This window comes from Myotis nattereri (assembly GCF_964212035.1).
Source record: "Myotis nattereri genome assembly, chromosome: 16".
Lineage (NCBI taxonomy): Eukaryota > Metazoa > Chordata > Mammalia > Chiroptera > Vespertilionidae > Myotis > Myotis nattereri.
This window is the reverse complement of record NC_138091.1, coordinates 25,798,809-25,815,640: the sequence shown is the minus strand read 5'-3', so window position 1 is coordinate 25,815,640 and position 16,832 is coordinate 25,798,809. Positions and strand designations below refer to the sequence as shown.

Below are 16,832 nucleotides of genomic sequence, written 5' to 3'. Positions count from 1 at the left end.
CCCCAGTAGGGGGTGTGCAGGAGGCAGCTGATCGATGTTTCTCTCTCATCGATGTTCCTAACTCTCTATCCCTCTCCTTTCCTCTCTGTAAAAAAATCAATAATATATATATATTTTTTAAAAAAGACCACATAGTAAGATTTTTGCACTCTCAGGTATTTACCCAAGAGAAATGAAAGCACATGTCTGCACACAGATTTGTATATACATGTTCCTAGAATCTTTATTTGTAACAACTAAAAAGTAAAAACATGTCCATCAACATGGATAAATTGTGGTACAGCCACACAATGGAACCCTATCTATATACAGAAAACCCTAAAATGCAAATAGACCAAATGGCACAACAACTAAACAACCAGTAGCTATGACATGTGCTGACCACCAGGGGGTGCATGTGGAACATGGCAGGCATTGGCAGCAGGAGGCAGAGCGCAGAACATGGAGGGTGTCAGCTGCAGTGGGATGGTGGAGCAGGTGAATGGTGGCACCAGACCAAGGCAGGGCGCCAGTCGCTGTCATCAGAGTGAGCCTCTGGTGGTTACTGTAAATTCTTTGCTCCTGCACACCGCTCACACCTGCTGCCACTGGAGCTGCCACTCACACCCGCCGCCAACGCCAGCCCCAATCACTCAGCGCTGTCAGCGGGTACGAGTGGCAGCTGCCGGCCTCAATCACCCCTCAGGGCTTCTCTACCTCCCCCGGCTCCTGAGGGGCAATCAGGGCCAGCAGCCACCTCTCACACCCGCTGCCGGTGACGGCACCGCTTGCAACTGCTGCCGGCACCGGAGCTGCTGCTCACACCTGCTGCTGGCGCCCAGGGCCAGTCCCAATTGCTCGGCACCGTCAGCAGGTGCGAGGCTGCCGGCAGACAGGGGACCAGGGGCTGTGGCGGGGAATGGGAGAGCCAGGTGGAGGCGCGGAGGATGTGCTGAGACCTGCCCCCATGCCCACCACAGCCTTGAGGCCCACAGTTCCTTTCAAGGTTCACAAATTCGTGCACTGGGCCTCTAGTACAGCAATAAAAAGGATTGAAATTTTTATAAAGGAATGAACTAGTGATACATGCAACATAGATGAATGTCATGATAATCATTCTAAGTTAAAGAAGACAGGGACAGAACCTAGCCACAGAACCTACACAGAACCTAGAGACAGAAGAACTTCGCTGGAGAGAACATGGCAAAAGATCCTGGACAGAAACTGGCCACAGAACCTAGAGACAGAACCTGGCTACAGAACCTGGATAGAACATGGCAAGAGAACCTGACTAGAACCTGGTGACTGAACCTGGCTGGAGAACCTGGACAGAACCTGGCTGGAGAACCTAGCGAGGGAACATGGCTACAGAACCTGGCTGGAGAACCTAGCAAGAGAACATGGACACAGAACCTGGCTGGAGATCCTAACCAGAACTTCGCTGGAGATCCTGACCAGAACTTGGCTAGAGATCCTGGCTAGGCTGCTGATCAACTGAACGCTGTCTCCGTGTCATTCCTTCTTCGCCGACTCCGTCCACACCTTTGGAGACCCCTGGACCTGCTGGGGTTGGAACCCAGCAGTAATGGACCATGGAACAATTTTGTCTTGGGACATTTGATGAGAATAGTGCCTCAAAGACTAGCCTTTATTAAATTCTGATGTGATGTCAAAAAAAAAAAAAAGGACAGGAAGAAAGTGCATACTTTATAATTCCATTTATATAAAATGCAAAATAATTTATAGTAACAAAAAGCGGATGAATGATTACAGAGGGATGCAAGGAAGCAGGCAGGAGGTACAGGAGGGAGGGAAGGAGGGAACACGAAGGAGCACAAGATAACTTTTAGTAATGATGAATATGTTCACCGACATGGCCATTAACAAGTCAGTAAACTGGTATAATCATCAACAGAATGCTTATCAATTAAAAAAAGGAACTAATACATGAAATAACATGAATAAATCTCAAAAACTTGCTGAGTGAAAGAAGCCATGCAAAAAGTAACATATAGTCTAAGATTCCATTCACATGAGCTTCTAGAACTGGCAAGGCTAATGCTATAGTGATAGAAATCAGACCAGTGATCTCTGGGACAGGGAGTGGGGACACTGACTGGAAAAGACAAGGGGAACTTCTTAGGTGATGAGAAATATTCTAAATCTTCTGATTTTATAATATATAAATCATACCCCAATAAAACTGATTTAAATTAAAACCATATTTAGCAAGTAATATATATCCTATATAATAAAAAGCTAATATGCAAATCGACCAAATGGCAGAATGACCGGTTGCTATGACACGCACTGACCACCAAGGGGCAGATGCTCAACGCAGGAAGTGCCCCCTGGTAGTCAGTGTGCTCCCACAGGGGGAGCACTGCTCAGCCATAAGCTGGGCTTACGGCTGCCCAGCACAGCAGTGGTGGCGGGAGCCTCTCCCACTTCCATGGCAGCGCTAAGGATCCCTCAAGGAATGTCTGACTGCCAGCTTAGTTGGACATCCGCTGAAGGGTCCCAGACTGCAAGAGGGAGCAGGCCAGGCTGAGGGACCCCCCTCTCCCCAGTGCACAAATGTTGTGCACCAGGCCTCTAGTATGTACATATATGTGTGTGTGTGTGTGTGTGTGTGTGTGTGTATATTTAGAGTCAACTGTATTTACACCCACTATAATGGCTATAAACAAAAAGATAAACAACAAGAAGTACTGGCAAGAAGATACTGGAACCCTCACACATATTGCTGGTGGGGATATAAAAGGACACATTCACTTTGATGAAGAGTTTGGCCCGGCCGGTATGGCTCGGTTGATTGAGCATTGTGCCAATGCACCAAGAGGTTATAGGTTTGATTCCCAGTCAGAGCACATGCCCAAGTTGCAGGCTTGATCCCCAGTAGGGGGCATGCAGGAGGCAGTCAACTGATGTTTTCTCTCTCATCAATGTTTCTAACCTTCTCTCCCTCTCCCTTCCCTCTTTCTTAAAAAAGTCAACAAAAACATTTTTTTTTTAAAAGAGTTTGGCAGTTACTAAAAAAGTTAAACAGAGTTACCATATGAACCAGGAATTCCACTGCTAGCTATATACTTAAGAGATGTATCCAAGAGATCAACCAAAGGACTTATATGCATGCATATAAGCATAAACAATAGACACGAACACTGAAAGGGTAGGGGCATGTGCTGGGGGGTGGGAGTCGCCAGGGAGGGGTCAATGGGGGGGAAAGGAGACATGTGTAATATGTTAAACAATAAATTAAAAAAAAAATTTTTTTGAAGATTTCTTCCAACCTTAAAAAAAAGAGATGTATCCACACAACTTTTACACAAATTTTCATAGCAGCATTATTCATAACAGTCAAAAAGTAGAACAATCCTAAATGTCCATCAAGTGATGAATAGATGAAAAAAATGTGATATATCCATACAACAAAATATGTGGCAATAAAAAAAATGTAGTGATTCATGCTAAAGTATGGATGAACCTTGAAAACGTTACATTAAATGAAAAGAGGCAGACACTAAAAGCCACATATTATATGATCCTAGTTATATGAAATATCTACAATGAGCAACTCTATAGACAGAAGACAGAGTGGGGTTGCCAGCAGCTGGGATGACAGGGGAATGAGGATTAAATAGTGGAGATGGCCGCACAACGTTATGAGTACACTAAAAACTACTGTGTACACTTTAAAACAGTAAACTTTATGATAGGTGAATTGTATCTAGATTTAATATATATTTTGAAATTTTAATACATATTTTGAGAGTCAACTACAATGAGAAAATTCTGAGTGTTTTATTAAGCATAAGAATATGCACAATGTATTGCTATGTGTGATATAAAGTAAGTAAATCCCTTCTTTCTCCATGGAGTTCATAATACAGTGTGTAGACATATCATCTCCATAAATGACAGTTCTCTGACAGATGTCCAGAAACTACATCTACCACTCACAGAAACTACATAGCAAAGAAACATCAAGAATGTATATAGTTACAAGAGCCTAGAAATCTTTTTTCCCTTACCTCCATGGCTTCCTGAGCAATCTCTGGCATGTGCGACTGAGGGACCAGTTGGACAAGGCCTGTAATTAATTCTGCTGTACTGCCTTGGGTTTCAGGCCCCTGTTTTCTTGGATTCTGCAAGAAAAAAAAAGCAATTTTCAATAAAAATAACTATTTGACAGTAGCTAAATAGAGGAGGGAATGTAGAGTGACTGCTAATGGATATCAGGTTTCTTCAGGGGGTGATAAAAATGTTCTAGAATTAGATAGTGTAATAGCTACACAACCTGGTATATACTAAAAACTAGTGAATTGTACAATTTTAAATGACTTTTATGGTATTGAATTATATCGCAATAAAAATTATGGAATTTTTTAATAAATCAAAACTGCTTTTGTTAAGCAGTTTCTTAGTCTACATTTATACTTGTTCATTAATGTAAATAATGCCCAGCAAAAAAAAATCCTAATTGAAAGAAAACAAACTAGGTATCAGCTTTTGATAAGAAATCGTATCAGCAATATAATTTTTTTAGCAACACTACAATGACTAAATCATATATCTCTGGTTTAGAACTTATTGGTTTAGATCTTATACATGATTGTGATCAAAGGCAAAGAACATGCATGCTGGGTGAGGGCTGCACAAATATCCTGTGCAGCCCTCTTGTCCAGTACAGAGGAGCTACCCAAATTCATACAGGGCTAGATATTTCACACCTCCAGACACCCATACCTCAGTCTCCTTCATTGTGGAAAATCACTGGGTACTACAAAAAGCCAACTGGAGGTGTATATAAATGCAAATGTCTACCTACTTGAAGAGACTAAAAAGCTTCCTAAAACTTGGAAGCATCTAGTTACACTTCAAGAATATATGGTTCAGTAAAGTGAAGCCAGTGCAACTTGTGCCCATATTTGTATTTTGCTAACTACAGATTCTTTCCCCTCATAATGATTAAGGTAAGCCCTCACCCTGGTATGTCTATAATTCAAAATTGTTAGCCTATTTTCTAACATTATATTCAGTCGTCAACCCAATAACATTTATATTTAGTTGTTAATAACCTGATATCAAAGACTTGACAAGTAAAAAAATGTGTTTCCTACCCTCCAGGAGCATGCAGTCTGGTGAGAAAGAAAAACATCAATAAAATAATCAGACCCATAAGCGTTAGACTGCAAATGAGATAAGAACTATAAAGATACATGCTGCTATGACCACCTGTAACAGGGAAATCTGACAGCATCAGAGAGGCTTCCTGAGGGCAGGGATGATAGCTCAGAATGAGCAGGAATTACTATGTGAAGAAGAGAGGGAAGCATACAGTATGCAGAGGGGACAGCAAGTGTAAGGGTAGATATGAAAGAATGTGGTAAGATGGAGAGAAAAAGCAGGCCATTGTGACTAGAGAAAAAAGAGATACAGAAAAATATGCTAGAATGGCAGGTGGGAGTCAGATTTTGTGTAACCTTGCAGGTCTACTTGGAGTTTGGTCTTTATTCCAAGAGAAATTTCAAGTAAAAGTTTTAAGCTTGGCAGGGAGCATTTGCTTTTTAAAGAGATCACCATAAATTTATTGCAGAAAAATGATTAGAGAGGGGTAGGAGATGATGCAAGCTAAGTAATTAGGAGGCTTGAAAAAATGAGAATAGAGATGGTAGATATGGAAGACAATAACACTGTATTACTTTAAAAATAGCATGATTAAGATCATTTAATAGTTAGTCCTATATTTCTCCTATTTACTAAAATTTAGGATTTTTATATGTAAAATATGAAATAATCAATGAATCACTATTTTAACTTACCTTTGGTTATGCTGAGAAAAGTTGTTTAACCACTAGATGGCAGCAAAGAAAATAATTTCAATTTTAAATGGTCCTTTTGTGCTTGCCAAATTTCAAACTTGGAGCATAGCAAGTTTTGTTTAAATTCTTATTCTTTTAACTATAAAATATTTTAAAATAAAATATTTAACACATATGGCACCAATGACTTTAGTGCCTTCTTTGATCCTGAATTTTAGCCATGCAGAAAGAGTAATACTAATATATATTTGACATACATGATAAAATAACTTGTGCTATATAACAAAAGGATAAGGAAAAGAGTATTTCATTACTTTTATAGAGTCTCACTGATAGTCTTTATGAAAAATTTCTTTGCCAAAGTTCTAGCAATTTATTCTTTTAGACTCCCAAATATGAATGGGCTTTTCAATAAGTTCAAAATGTCACTAATCTTTTGAGGAATTCTGTCTCCCTCTCTGTCTTGTTTCTCTCCAGAAAAAAATACTCACATATACCCTTTTCTTTTTTAAAATTCAGGGTGTTCCAAAGAACTCTTGAAACTATGGATATCAAGTAATAAACTCCTATAGTATAGTAATTTGAAAAATATGCCATCAAAATAGAACATACCTTAGAACTTATAAGGCCTACTGTAGAGCAAAGCAATAAGAAGTCTTTCTGGATGCTGCTCTCCAGAGATGGGAGAAACACCACAGAAGTTAAACATGTTATCCTATGAACTTCACAATGTATTACTGTTACAGCTGGGACATTAATAATATTAATGTCAACTATTCTACTAACAGAAATAACAGCTAACATTTGTGCATATTATGCATTTATTATACATTGTTTCTAAAACATAGCATGTTGGATCTCAATCTTCTTAATCTCTCTAAAGTAGGAAGTATTATCATAGCATTTCACATGAGAAAACTAAAGCACTGAGAGGTTAAGTCACCCAAATCACATAGCTTGTCTGTCTCCAGAGCCCATGCTTTTAATCACTTCATGTAACTATCACTCATTTACATCTGCTAGTTCCTAATTATGTTGTGTACCAGACTGATGTTCTCTGGAAACTAATACCATCTGAGGCTATAAGAGTAGAGTTATGACAGTAATTGGGTGCTAACCACACCCATTTTCATCTCTTCCTTCTAATACAGAATTTGTAGGCAAAGCCAGTGATAATAGAAGGCTGACAGGAAGAAAGGAGGACAGAAAAGCTAAATGGTTTGGCAACAGCAATCCTATCCTATATAATAAAAGGCTAATATGCAAATTGTCCCCTCGGGAGTTCAATCGACTGGGAGTTCGACCGCCCGTTATGATGTGCGCTGACCACCAGGGGGTGGCATGAAACAAAGGAAGGCCCTGACCAGCCCTGATCGCAGGCCAAGCCTAGGGACCCTACCCGTGCAAGAATTTCATGCACCGAGCCTCTAGTTAAATATTTAAAAAACCAACCAGCCCAGTCAGCGTGGCTCAGTGGTTGAGCCTCAATCTATGAACCAGAGGTCACAGTTCGATTCCTAGTCAAAGAACATGCTCAGGTTGTGGGCTCAATCCCCAGTGTGGGGCATACAGGAGGCAGCTGATCAATAATTCTCATCATTGATGTTTCTCTCTCTCTTCCCCTCTCCCTTCCTCTCTGAAATCAATAAAAATATATTTTAAAACACAAAACAACCATATAGCTGTAGAAAGCACTCTTATTTATGGTTTGCTTCATTACTTTCACCCCCATCCCAGGATAATGCCTGAATAACATATAATCTGGTAACAGGGTAAGGACAGAAGAGCTTACCAAAATATATTAGTTAATGATAAGGAAAATAAAGAAGAAAAGTAAAACATCTGATCTAATTCTATTAGTATTCTCTATTAAGTTTGTTTTCTTAGTGATATCTTCATGATCAGAAAGGAACAATAAGTGATCTTTAGCTAATAATTATATTCAAGGTCTTGGCATTTCAGTTAAACCAAATTAGGTTAATGTAATAATTCCAAGGTGTTTCATAAAAATACTTACACAAAGCAAGAGCTTTGGATCTGCATGAATTAGTTTCACCATGGACAGGAGAAGATACTTATAACTTCTTGTCTCCAGATCTGTAGGTTTTTCTTTAAATTTAAGGCTTGTTACTTTTTCCTTAAACGTAAGACTCTAAAAATAAAAAAAATGACATCATCCTATAAGAATCAGATATTGCTCAAGATGATAGCTATCCAACTTTTTAAATTAAATTATAAAAAAAAGCTTTGAAAAAAATCAAGATATTTTAAACCATTAAATTGTGAAATTAGTAGAAACATTCAATAAGTAAGGTTAACGTTATTCAGCTTTAAAAAAAACAAATTACAATTATTTTTGCAACATTTTGATTATTCTTATATAATCTACCTAATAAAATTTAAGAGAAAATATATTAAAATACTAATAACTTTAGTAGTAGGTTGACTCCTTTGTAAAAAACAATTTCCAAAATGTGAAAAAAATTAGGGATAAAATATTTAGTCTAGACCTTTCAAAATACTTTAAGCAATGCATGTAACAAACATTTATCTTACACAGACAAACACAAATATTTCATAGAATCCTTAACATTATCAACTGGAAGATGCATCATTTATGTACGACAGATGAAAAATCACTGTCAACTGTCAGACATGAGACAAATAAGATGCACTCTCAATTTCAGAGATGTTAAAAACTAAAAGTAAGTGTTTCTTAGAACTGATGAGCTATGCTATATAGGAAATCTCTGTATTTAATAGTTTAACTGAAGTTTGCTTTTTCCTTCAATGGCATTCCCATCTCTCTCAAATTACAGAATACATGTATTTTGTCAGAAGAACAATGATAAAACAGAGAAAGAACTCTCTGAGAAAGATTGATTCATGGAAAATGTCTCTCAAGTACTATTAAACTATTATTTACTTAGTACAGAGATACTATGGTGGATCCTGTGCTGGTACTGTAATTATAGATGATATTCAACCGAAAATACAACAATTATATTCTGGATCCAATACTACCTTTCTCTCTATTCTTATCAAACATTTCCCCTTTTCCTTTAGAAGGATACAAAAATATATATTTTGACATGTATGCCTTTATATTAACACATATACAAATAGATGGACATCCAGCATCTATGCACCTGTAATAAAAATGTCCAAGTAGCCCTAGCTGGTTGCTCAGTGGTTAGAGCGTCGGCCTGCGGACTGAAGGGCCTTGGGTTCAATTTCAGTCAAGGGCATGTACCTTGGTTGCAGGCTTGATCCTTGGCCCTGGTCAGGGCATGGGGGGAGGCAACCAATTGATATGTCTCTTTCACACCAATGTTTTTCTATTTGTGCCTCCCCGACTCCTTTCCACTCTCTCTAAAAATCAGTGGGGAAAAAATATCCTCAGGTGAAGATTAACAACAACAAAAAATGTCCAAGTAAAAAGGCTGCCTTTCAAAGGTAAAAAATGGAGATACGTATCTATAACACGCAGTAACTATCCTCAATGTTTAAGTCTGAGTGATACCTCTGTTATTATGCCCAAGAATACTGAAGGTTTTTGGTCATCAGAGGGAAAAAAACTACACATTAATGCTTAAAAATGTCACTACACAAAAGAAATAACAAAATTCACAAATACTGTTTGTTTTCTGTATTTATACTAGTAATCCAACTGCAAATGCCTTACCAAATGTATTTAAGGTAACACCTTAGATCAAGGTGAAACTTTCACTGAACAAATTTATTTACTAAGATGTAACAAAGTATAACTGCTCTTCCCTGGTGCAGCCATTACACAGGTACACAGATCAGAGAACAATTAACAGACATAAGAATTATCTCTTAATAAGTAATTCTTTCCAAAAAGTAAATAATAGTTTAATTATGTTATCTCTTAATCTCAGATATCAGCATATAAATTTTGTTGCAGCATGACTGCCCTAATCTATAATAAAAAGTGTAATATGCTAATTAGACCAGACATCCTTCTGCACGACTTTCCAGATGAAGGTGGAACTGCAAGAGAAGCCCGGGTCCCAGGTGCCTGCCGGCAGCCAGAGTGAAGCCTAGGTCCTGAGTGCCAGGGGAAAGCTGGTGCCAGCATCTGGGGAAGGAAGACCTACTCTTGCACGAATTTCGTGCAGTCAGCCTCTAGTATGAGCTATAAGACTTGAAAAATTCAAAGAAATATTTCAATTTAAACATCTTTAATTAATGACCATTACTGGGTTATATAACAAGGACCATTAGTGAGTTGTTAAAGAAGAAATATATTCCTTAACTAGAAATGTAAGAAACAAAATCCATTCGTTAATTTTTTTTCATTGATCTTCCACACCACAGATTAATTAGTAGGGAATCCAAGTTGGTATATATGCTTTAGCCAAAGAAGAGATGCAATCATGTGCAGGAAAAAAATTCATGAATCAGAGTATTCAGGTATCTATTAAGAATCCAAACCATTTGTTAACATCCTTAAGACCATGACAAAATTACAGGTATGTAAAAAGCATTTGCTGAGCCAGCATCTTCTTCAAGAAGCAAAACGTGTAGAAAATATACATATTTGTGAAAATTCATACATCTATTATTAACAGGCTATCTTAGTTTTAAAATAGTAAATGGTTGCCTGGCCAGCATGGCTCAGTGGTTGAGCATTGACCTATAAACCAGGAGGTCACAGTAGATTCCCGGTCAGGGCACATGCCTGGGTTGCAGGCTCAATTCCCAGTATGAGGCGTGCAAGAGGCATCTGATCAATGATTCTCTTTCATCCTTTATGTCTCTCTCTCTCTCTCTCTCTCTCTCTCTCTCTCTCTCTCTCTCTCTTTCTCTCTCCTCCCCTCCCTCTCCCTCTCCCTTTCTCTCTCTTTCTCCCTCCCTCCCTCTCTCCCTTCATCTCTGAAATCAATACAAATTTTTCAAATCTTAACAAATACTAGAGTACACAATGGAGAAGCTATGGCTCAATATTCATATGAAAAAGGCTAAACCATTTAAATGAATGAAAGATCTATCTAAGGATAATAATGCAAATTTAAACTGTTTAGTAGAAACATGGTATGAGATACAGCAGGTTAACAGATTTCATCAATTATTACTCCACATCCGGAACAATAAAATCAGATCTTAACATGTAATTTTAATTGGGGGGGGGGGGGATTAGGTTGAATTATTTCCAGAAGAGAAAAAAAAACAGATGGAGAAACATTTTGAAAACAGCTCAAGTAAGAAATTCATTCACTCATCTAACAAATATGCACTAAATGCCTACTATGTGCCAGATACTGTCTAGGGGCCAAATACAACTCTTGCTTTCATCAAGCTAACACACTATGAGGAAAAACAGTGGAAGAACCAGATAGACACTGGGCTAAATGTTGACTATTCACTAATCATGTCACTATTTATCATTCATTTAATAATATTTGTGTCTGTTTACATAGCTATAAAACCATATTTAAAAAAAAAAACCCACATACTTTTAAAGAAAGCTGAAATAATAAAATCCCTTCCAATGGTAAAATGATATAAAAAAAAGGAACCTTTAGGAGTACAAGAGTCCGTCTATAAAGCTTCAAAAACAGAGAAAGTGGATCAGTGGTGGTTGGGAGTGATAGGGACTTAAGTCTACCTTGGTTAAAGAAAAATTTTCACATAGTTAACTCTTTCCAAGAAGAAATGTATTTATTGCCAATATAGCGGGCAGCGGTAAAGGCTAGACACAAATATTATTTTACCGTTTTACAGACTAAACTCCTTGATTGCTATTTCTGCAGCAAGCTAAAGGCTCAGGATTATCAAAGCCACAATTCATCTGAGGCAATATAAATGAGGACAACCCACTGAACATACCATGTAATACAGTGGTTTTCAACTGGAGCCATTTATCCCCCAGAGAATATCTGGAAATGTCTGGAGACACTTTTGGTTTTCGTGACTGGTGGGGCAAGGAAGGGGTGGGGTGCTATTAGCATCCTTATCGCATAGGACAGTCCCTACAACAAAGAGTTACCCATTCCAAACATCAATAGTGCTAAGGTTAAGAAATCCAGATGTAATATATTCTCTCTAAACCATTTATTATATATACTAGAGGCCCTTGCACGAAATTCATGCACTTGGGGCAAGGGACGGGGGTCCCTCAGCCTGGATTGTGAGAGGGTGCAGGCCAGGCCAAGGGACCCCACCAGTGCACAATCAGGACCGGGGAGGGACGCAGGAGGTTGGCCAGCCTGGGAGGGACCGCAGGAGGGCTCCAGGATGTGTCCGGCCTGTCTCACTCAGCTGGACCCCAGCAGCAAGCTAACCTATCAGTTGGAGCGTCTGCCCCCTGGTGGTCAGTGCATATCATATCATTAGCATATTACACTTTGATGGTTGAACGGATGACCAGAAACTGGACACTTAGCATATTAGGCTTTTATTATATAGGATTTGTCTTTGTTTCCAGACTTTGTGACACCTGTAGCGAGCTCTTCATTATAAGTTTTCAAGCAAAAAGCTACAAGATTGGCATCATGGGAAGGTAAGTGCTTTGTCTGTTTAATTCATCATGCTTCCCTGGAATTAACACTGTGCCTGGAAGTTGGCGGGAGCTCAATACTCCCCTATCTGTTGTCTGACTGTTCTTATCATGTTTAACACATTGTTTGCGGGTAGTTTTTATCGCGCGCTAACAGGTGGCGCGGGCCATTTTTGCTAATTTTTTGCGCAAATGGCAACGTTCAGTAAAATTACGATAACTTTAGTTTACGTATTTATACGTTACCTGCATTCTACCGCTAGTCTATAAAAAACGTATTAATATGTGTCCCGCGCTCTACTACACTGGTAGATCGTATAAATACGTAAAACGTGTAAACACGTTTCCCGCATACTATGTGTTAAGACAGGTAAGATACACCTTAAGGATCATCCAAATTCTAAAATTGCTTCATATCAAATTTGCTAGTTATTTTCCCTGGTAAAAATATCAACCAGAAAACTGTCCTTTAGCCATTATGTAAAATATATCTACATACAAAATTTTATCCTATATAATAAAAGGGTAATATGCAAATTGACCCTAACAGCAGAAGGACTGGGAATGGCCTTTCACTATGCACACACTGACCACCAGGGGGCAGACGCTCAATGCAGGAGCTGCCCCCTGGTAGTCAGTGCACTCCCACAGGGGGAGCTCTGCTCAGACACAAGCCAGGCTGATGGCTGCCAGTACAGCGGTTGTGGAGGGAGCCTCTCCTGCCTCCTCAGCAGCGCTAAGGATGTCCGGCTGCAGCTTAGGCCTGCTCCCTGCTGGCAAGTGGACATCCCCTGAGGGCTGCCGGGCTGCCAGAGGGATGTCCGACTGCCAGCTTAGGCCCGATCCCCTGGAGAGCAGGCCTAAGCCAGCAGGTGGACATCCCCCGAGGGGTCCCAGACTGCGAGAGGACACAGGCCGGGCTGAGGAATTTCCCCCCCCCCCGCCGAGTGCACAAATTTTTGTGCACTGGGCCTCTAGTACATATATAAATATGTGACTATAAGCAGCTTAAAAATAATTCTTAATTTTGAAAATCAAATGAACACTGATAATTTCAGAGAATAATTAAAATATAAAAACTAAATTCTTATCACAGATGTCCTTGGACCAAAATAATCTAGTATGGATTTAAGAAACAATTATCAATAGTATAATATGCAGCTCCTAGAATCAGCTGATAACTAGAGTTAAAAAGTAAAAATAACTTCTAAATGTAGGAAACATTTTCAGACTACCAATAAAATTCTGTCTTTGTTCAAAAGAGTAATTTAGTTTCACTTTCTTTCAATCCTCATACAAAAAAAATTAAATTACAGAAAGGAGATAAACAGGAATTGAAGTTAAACTAGAAGTGAGTATTAACTTTCCACCAATTTCTATTATTGGAGGCCAAAATAGGCAGAAAACTGTAAACAAAAAGTCAAATAAAGTTATAACTTCCCAGAAGATATCTGAAATAAGTCAGTAAACAATTTTTAAACAATTAACTGCAAATCATTTTCTAAAAAATTTTTAAATAATGTCTATCTAATTAAATAACATTTAAGTAGCAATTATTGATGTTTACCTTATACTTGGATTGAAATTAAAAAATTAAGTACTTGGCACTACAAAAAGTTAACTAAAAATAACTTTGCATTTTATATAATAAAACAATCCCTGGCTGGGTTGCTCAGGTGGTTGGAGCATCATCACGTATACCAAAAAATTGTGGGTTTGATTCCTGGTCAGAGCACATATATGGGTTACATGTTAGATCCCCAGTCAGAGAGATTACTAGAGGCAAGCAATCAATATTTCTCCATTGATGTTTCTCTTTCTCTCCCTCCCTCACTCCCTCCTTCCATTTCTCTCTCTCGCTCTCTAAAAAATCAATAGAAACATCTCCTCAGGTGAGAATTTTAAAAAATCACTGTCATGCTCTTGGTTATAATTCTGTATGCTAAATAATCCCAAAACATATGGCATAGCAAATTTCTCTATTCGAACCTCTAAGATAAACAATCCTCTGCAACAATTACTGACAACTGGATAAGAGTGAACTACAACTACATAAAACCAAAATATTTTATGGACTAAGGGAACTTGGAAAAAGAGAAGCATGCCAGGGAAGAAGCTGTTTCAATTATCTTCTAAGTGTGAAGTGGATAATTTCCAAGATAAAACCAATAGGTAAAAGCATGCTACATTTTCTATCTGAAATGACATGATGTGACTATGATGGTAACTAAGCACAGAAAAGTCAAAGAAACCAAGGACTTTTCTGAGGTAGTTACAATGGGTCATACTTACAGCCACAGAAGCCCACTGCCATGCAAAACAGTGACTGGTTGGCATCTGATCATGTGAGCGACAGCAGCCAGTAAGAACAGAAAATAAGAAGCAGAAGACAAAGCACCACCAATCAATGTCAAGAGTTGACATGTATAATATTCTTGCTATATATAAATAGCAATATATGACTTCTACAATCCTGTAACTAATTGTCTGTTTAAATGGGGTCCCCCAGGAGATTTAAAATTCCATATCGAGTACTAATTTGTTTTTATTAAGTTTAAACACAAACTTCAATATCAAAGTGCCTATCATTTTTTAAAAGCTCAAAGCATGTTTGCTGAATTATTTTTATTTTTAATTAAATTTTTAAATTTTCTTTCTTATTTCCTATGTGTAATATTCAGCACCCAATGGTAAACTGTGCATTAGCAGGAACATTCACTCTAACCCAGAAGTCAGCATCCCCTAGTCATCCCCCAAAAGATGGGGAAACTAATAAAAATATTTTGATTCATAAGGAAAAATTAAAGAAAAAGGAAACTAAAAAAGTGACATTAAGATTTTTAATGCATTTTGTGAGAAAAATTCTCTAAAAAAGTAAGTTCAACTCACTGAAATAGTGGAAAACCAACATCATAAACTAGTATTGCAACAATACTGCAGTATACAACATATTCCAATACTTATACAAAAGGAGGGACACATTTGATTTTCTAAAATAATCTAAACAGTAGGAATGGGATAAAGACATTGAAAACGCACTAGGAAGAAGGTGGGATTCAAAATTCATGATTAATCTTACCGGTGCCATTCGTATTGCTGGGTGTGCTCCACAGCCTTGCACTGCTTTATGAAGTGTTTCACCAAACATATTTCGAAGTTCAACTGAGTGACAATATACGGCATCAATCTTTGGCCACCAATCCAATGCAGACTGGACAACAATAGAGACCATAAGAAAGGGAAAGTACAAGTTTGCACTGAGTTATATGCTCTGGTTATTACTGTAGTTTATGTTTTATCCTTTTGTGATAAACTTTCTAAGACCATGCAAACACACACCTCAATTTCCAATATCTTCAAATAGACTTTCAACAATAAAGAATTTAAATAAAAAAAAATAATAAATAATAAAATGGGAAAAAAATTTCAAATAGTATCTTTAATTTGAACCATACACCTTTAAAAAAATATAATAATAAACATGAGACAAATTGTCTGCTTTATGAGCATGAGGATATAGATTGTCTCTTCTCACTGATAAGTCAGTGAATTTGAAAAACAGAAAGTCTTTAGAGAGCTAATTCTGTACCAAATCTTCTTTTATAAGTTTAATGCTTTACATATTTTAGTAACATGCATATAAAGTCTATATTCTCCTGGGTAAGAATATGATTATTAAAGCTTTAAAAGAGATTAGTGGTTCAACACAATGTTGAAGGAATATGTGGAAAACAATCACTTATATGCCTACAAACAACAATGATAATTACAACATGGAATTAGTAAATGAGATAAAGCTATTAGTAAACCCATAAGCTTAAACTGATATGCAATGATGACACAATACATGAAAAGACTAATGATCACCACAAAGACAAATTTATTATAGCTAAATATTTTTAAAAAGCAATTATTTTATGTAAATACGTTTATATTTTGGTTTAATGAGTTTAGCTTTGATTCCCATTTTTAATGCCTATTTTATTTGAAAGTGTATCTTGGAAGTTTTATGTTAAAATTAATTAATACTATATTATGAAAAACGACAATTATGAAAATCAGTAAAACTATACAGTTTGGTCCAGTCAGTGTGGCTCTGTGGTTGAGCATGGACCCATGAACCAAGATGTCACCGGCACATGCCTGGGTCATAGGCACGATCCCCCAGTAGGGGGTGTGCAAGAGGCAGCCAAATGAGGATGTTTCATTGATGTTTCTATTTCTCTATCCTTCTCCCTCTCTCTAAAAATCAATAAAAAACATTTTTTTTAAAAAACTATAAAGTTTGTCTATCAGTTAACACAAAAATGACTGGATGAATTTTCACTACATATGGAGAATATGCAAGGAATGGGATGACTTAAAATATAAACTTCCTCCTTTGCCATTGCGGCTCAGCTGGTTGGAGCAGTGTCCTGTATACTAAAAGGTTGCAGGTTTGATTCCTGGTAAGGGCACATACCCAGGTTACAGGTTCTGTCCCTGGTCCAGGTGCCAATGGAAGG

The 16,832-nt window shown here is 37.8% G+C and overlaps 1 protein-coding gene across 2 annotated transcripts in view; it reads right to left on the bottom strand.

Moving 5' to 3' along the window:
* Positions 1 to 16,832, bottom strand: part of NF1 (neurofibromin 1) — a 238,183-nt gene that overhangs the window by 143,207 nt on the left and 78,144 nt on the right. For both annotated transcript variants that reach the window (XM_081109596.1, XM_081109597.1), the window contains 3 exons: positions 15,407 to 15,538; positions 7,822 to 7,956; positions 4,014 to 4,127 (listed from right to left, as the gene is read on the bottom strand). In XM_081109596.1, the coding sequence (XP_080965722.1) occupies positions 4,014 to 4,127; positions 7,822 to 7,956; positions 15,407 to 15,538 (381 nt within the window). The remainder of the gene's footprint in view (positions 1 to 4,013; positions 4,128 to 7,821; positions 7,957 to 15,406; positions 15,539 to 16,832) is intronic.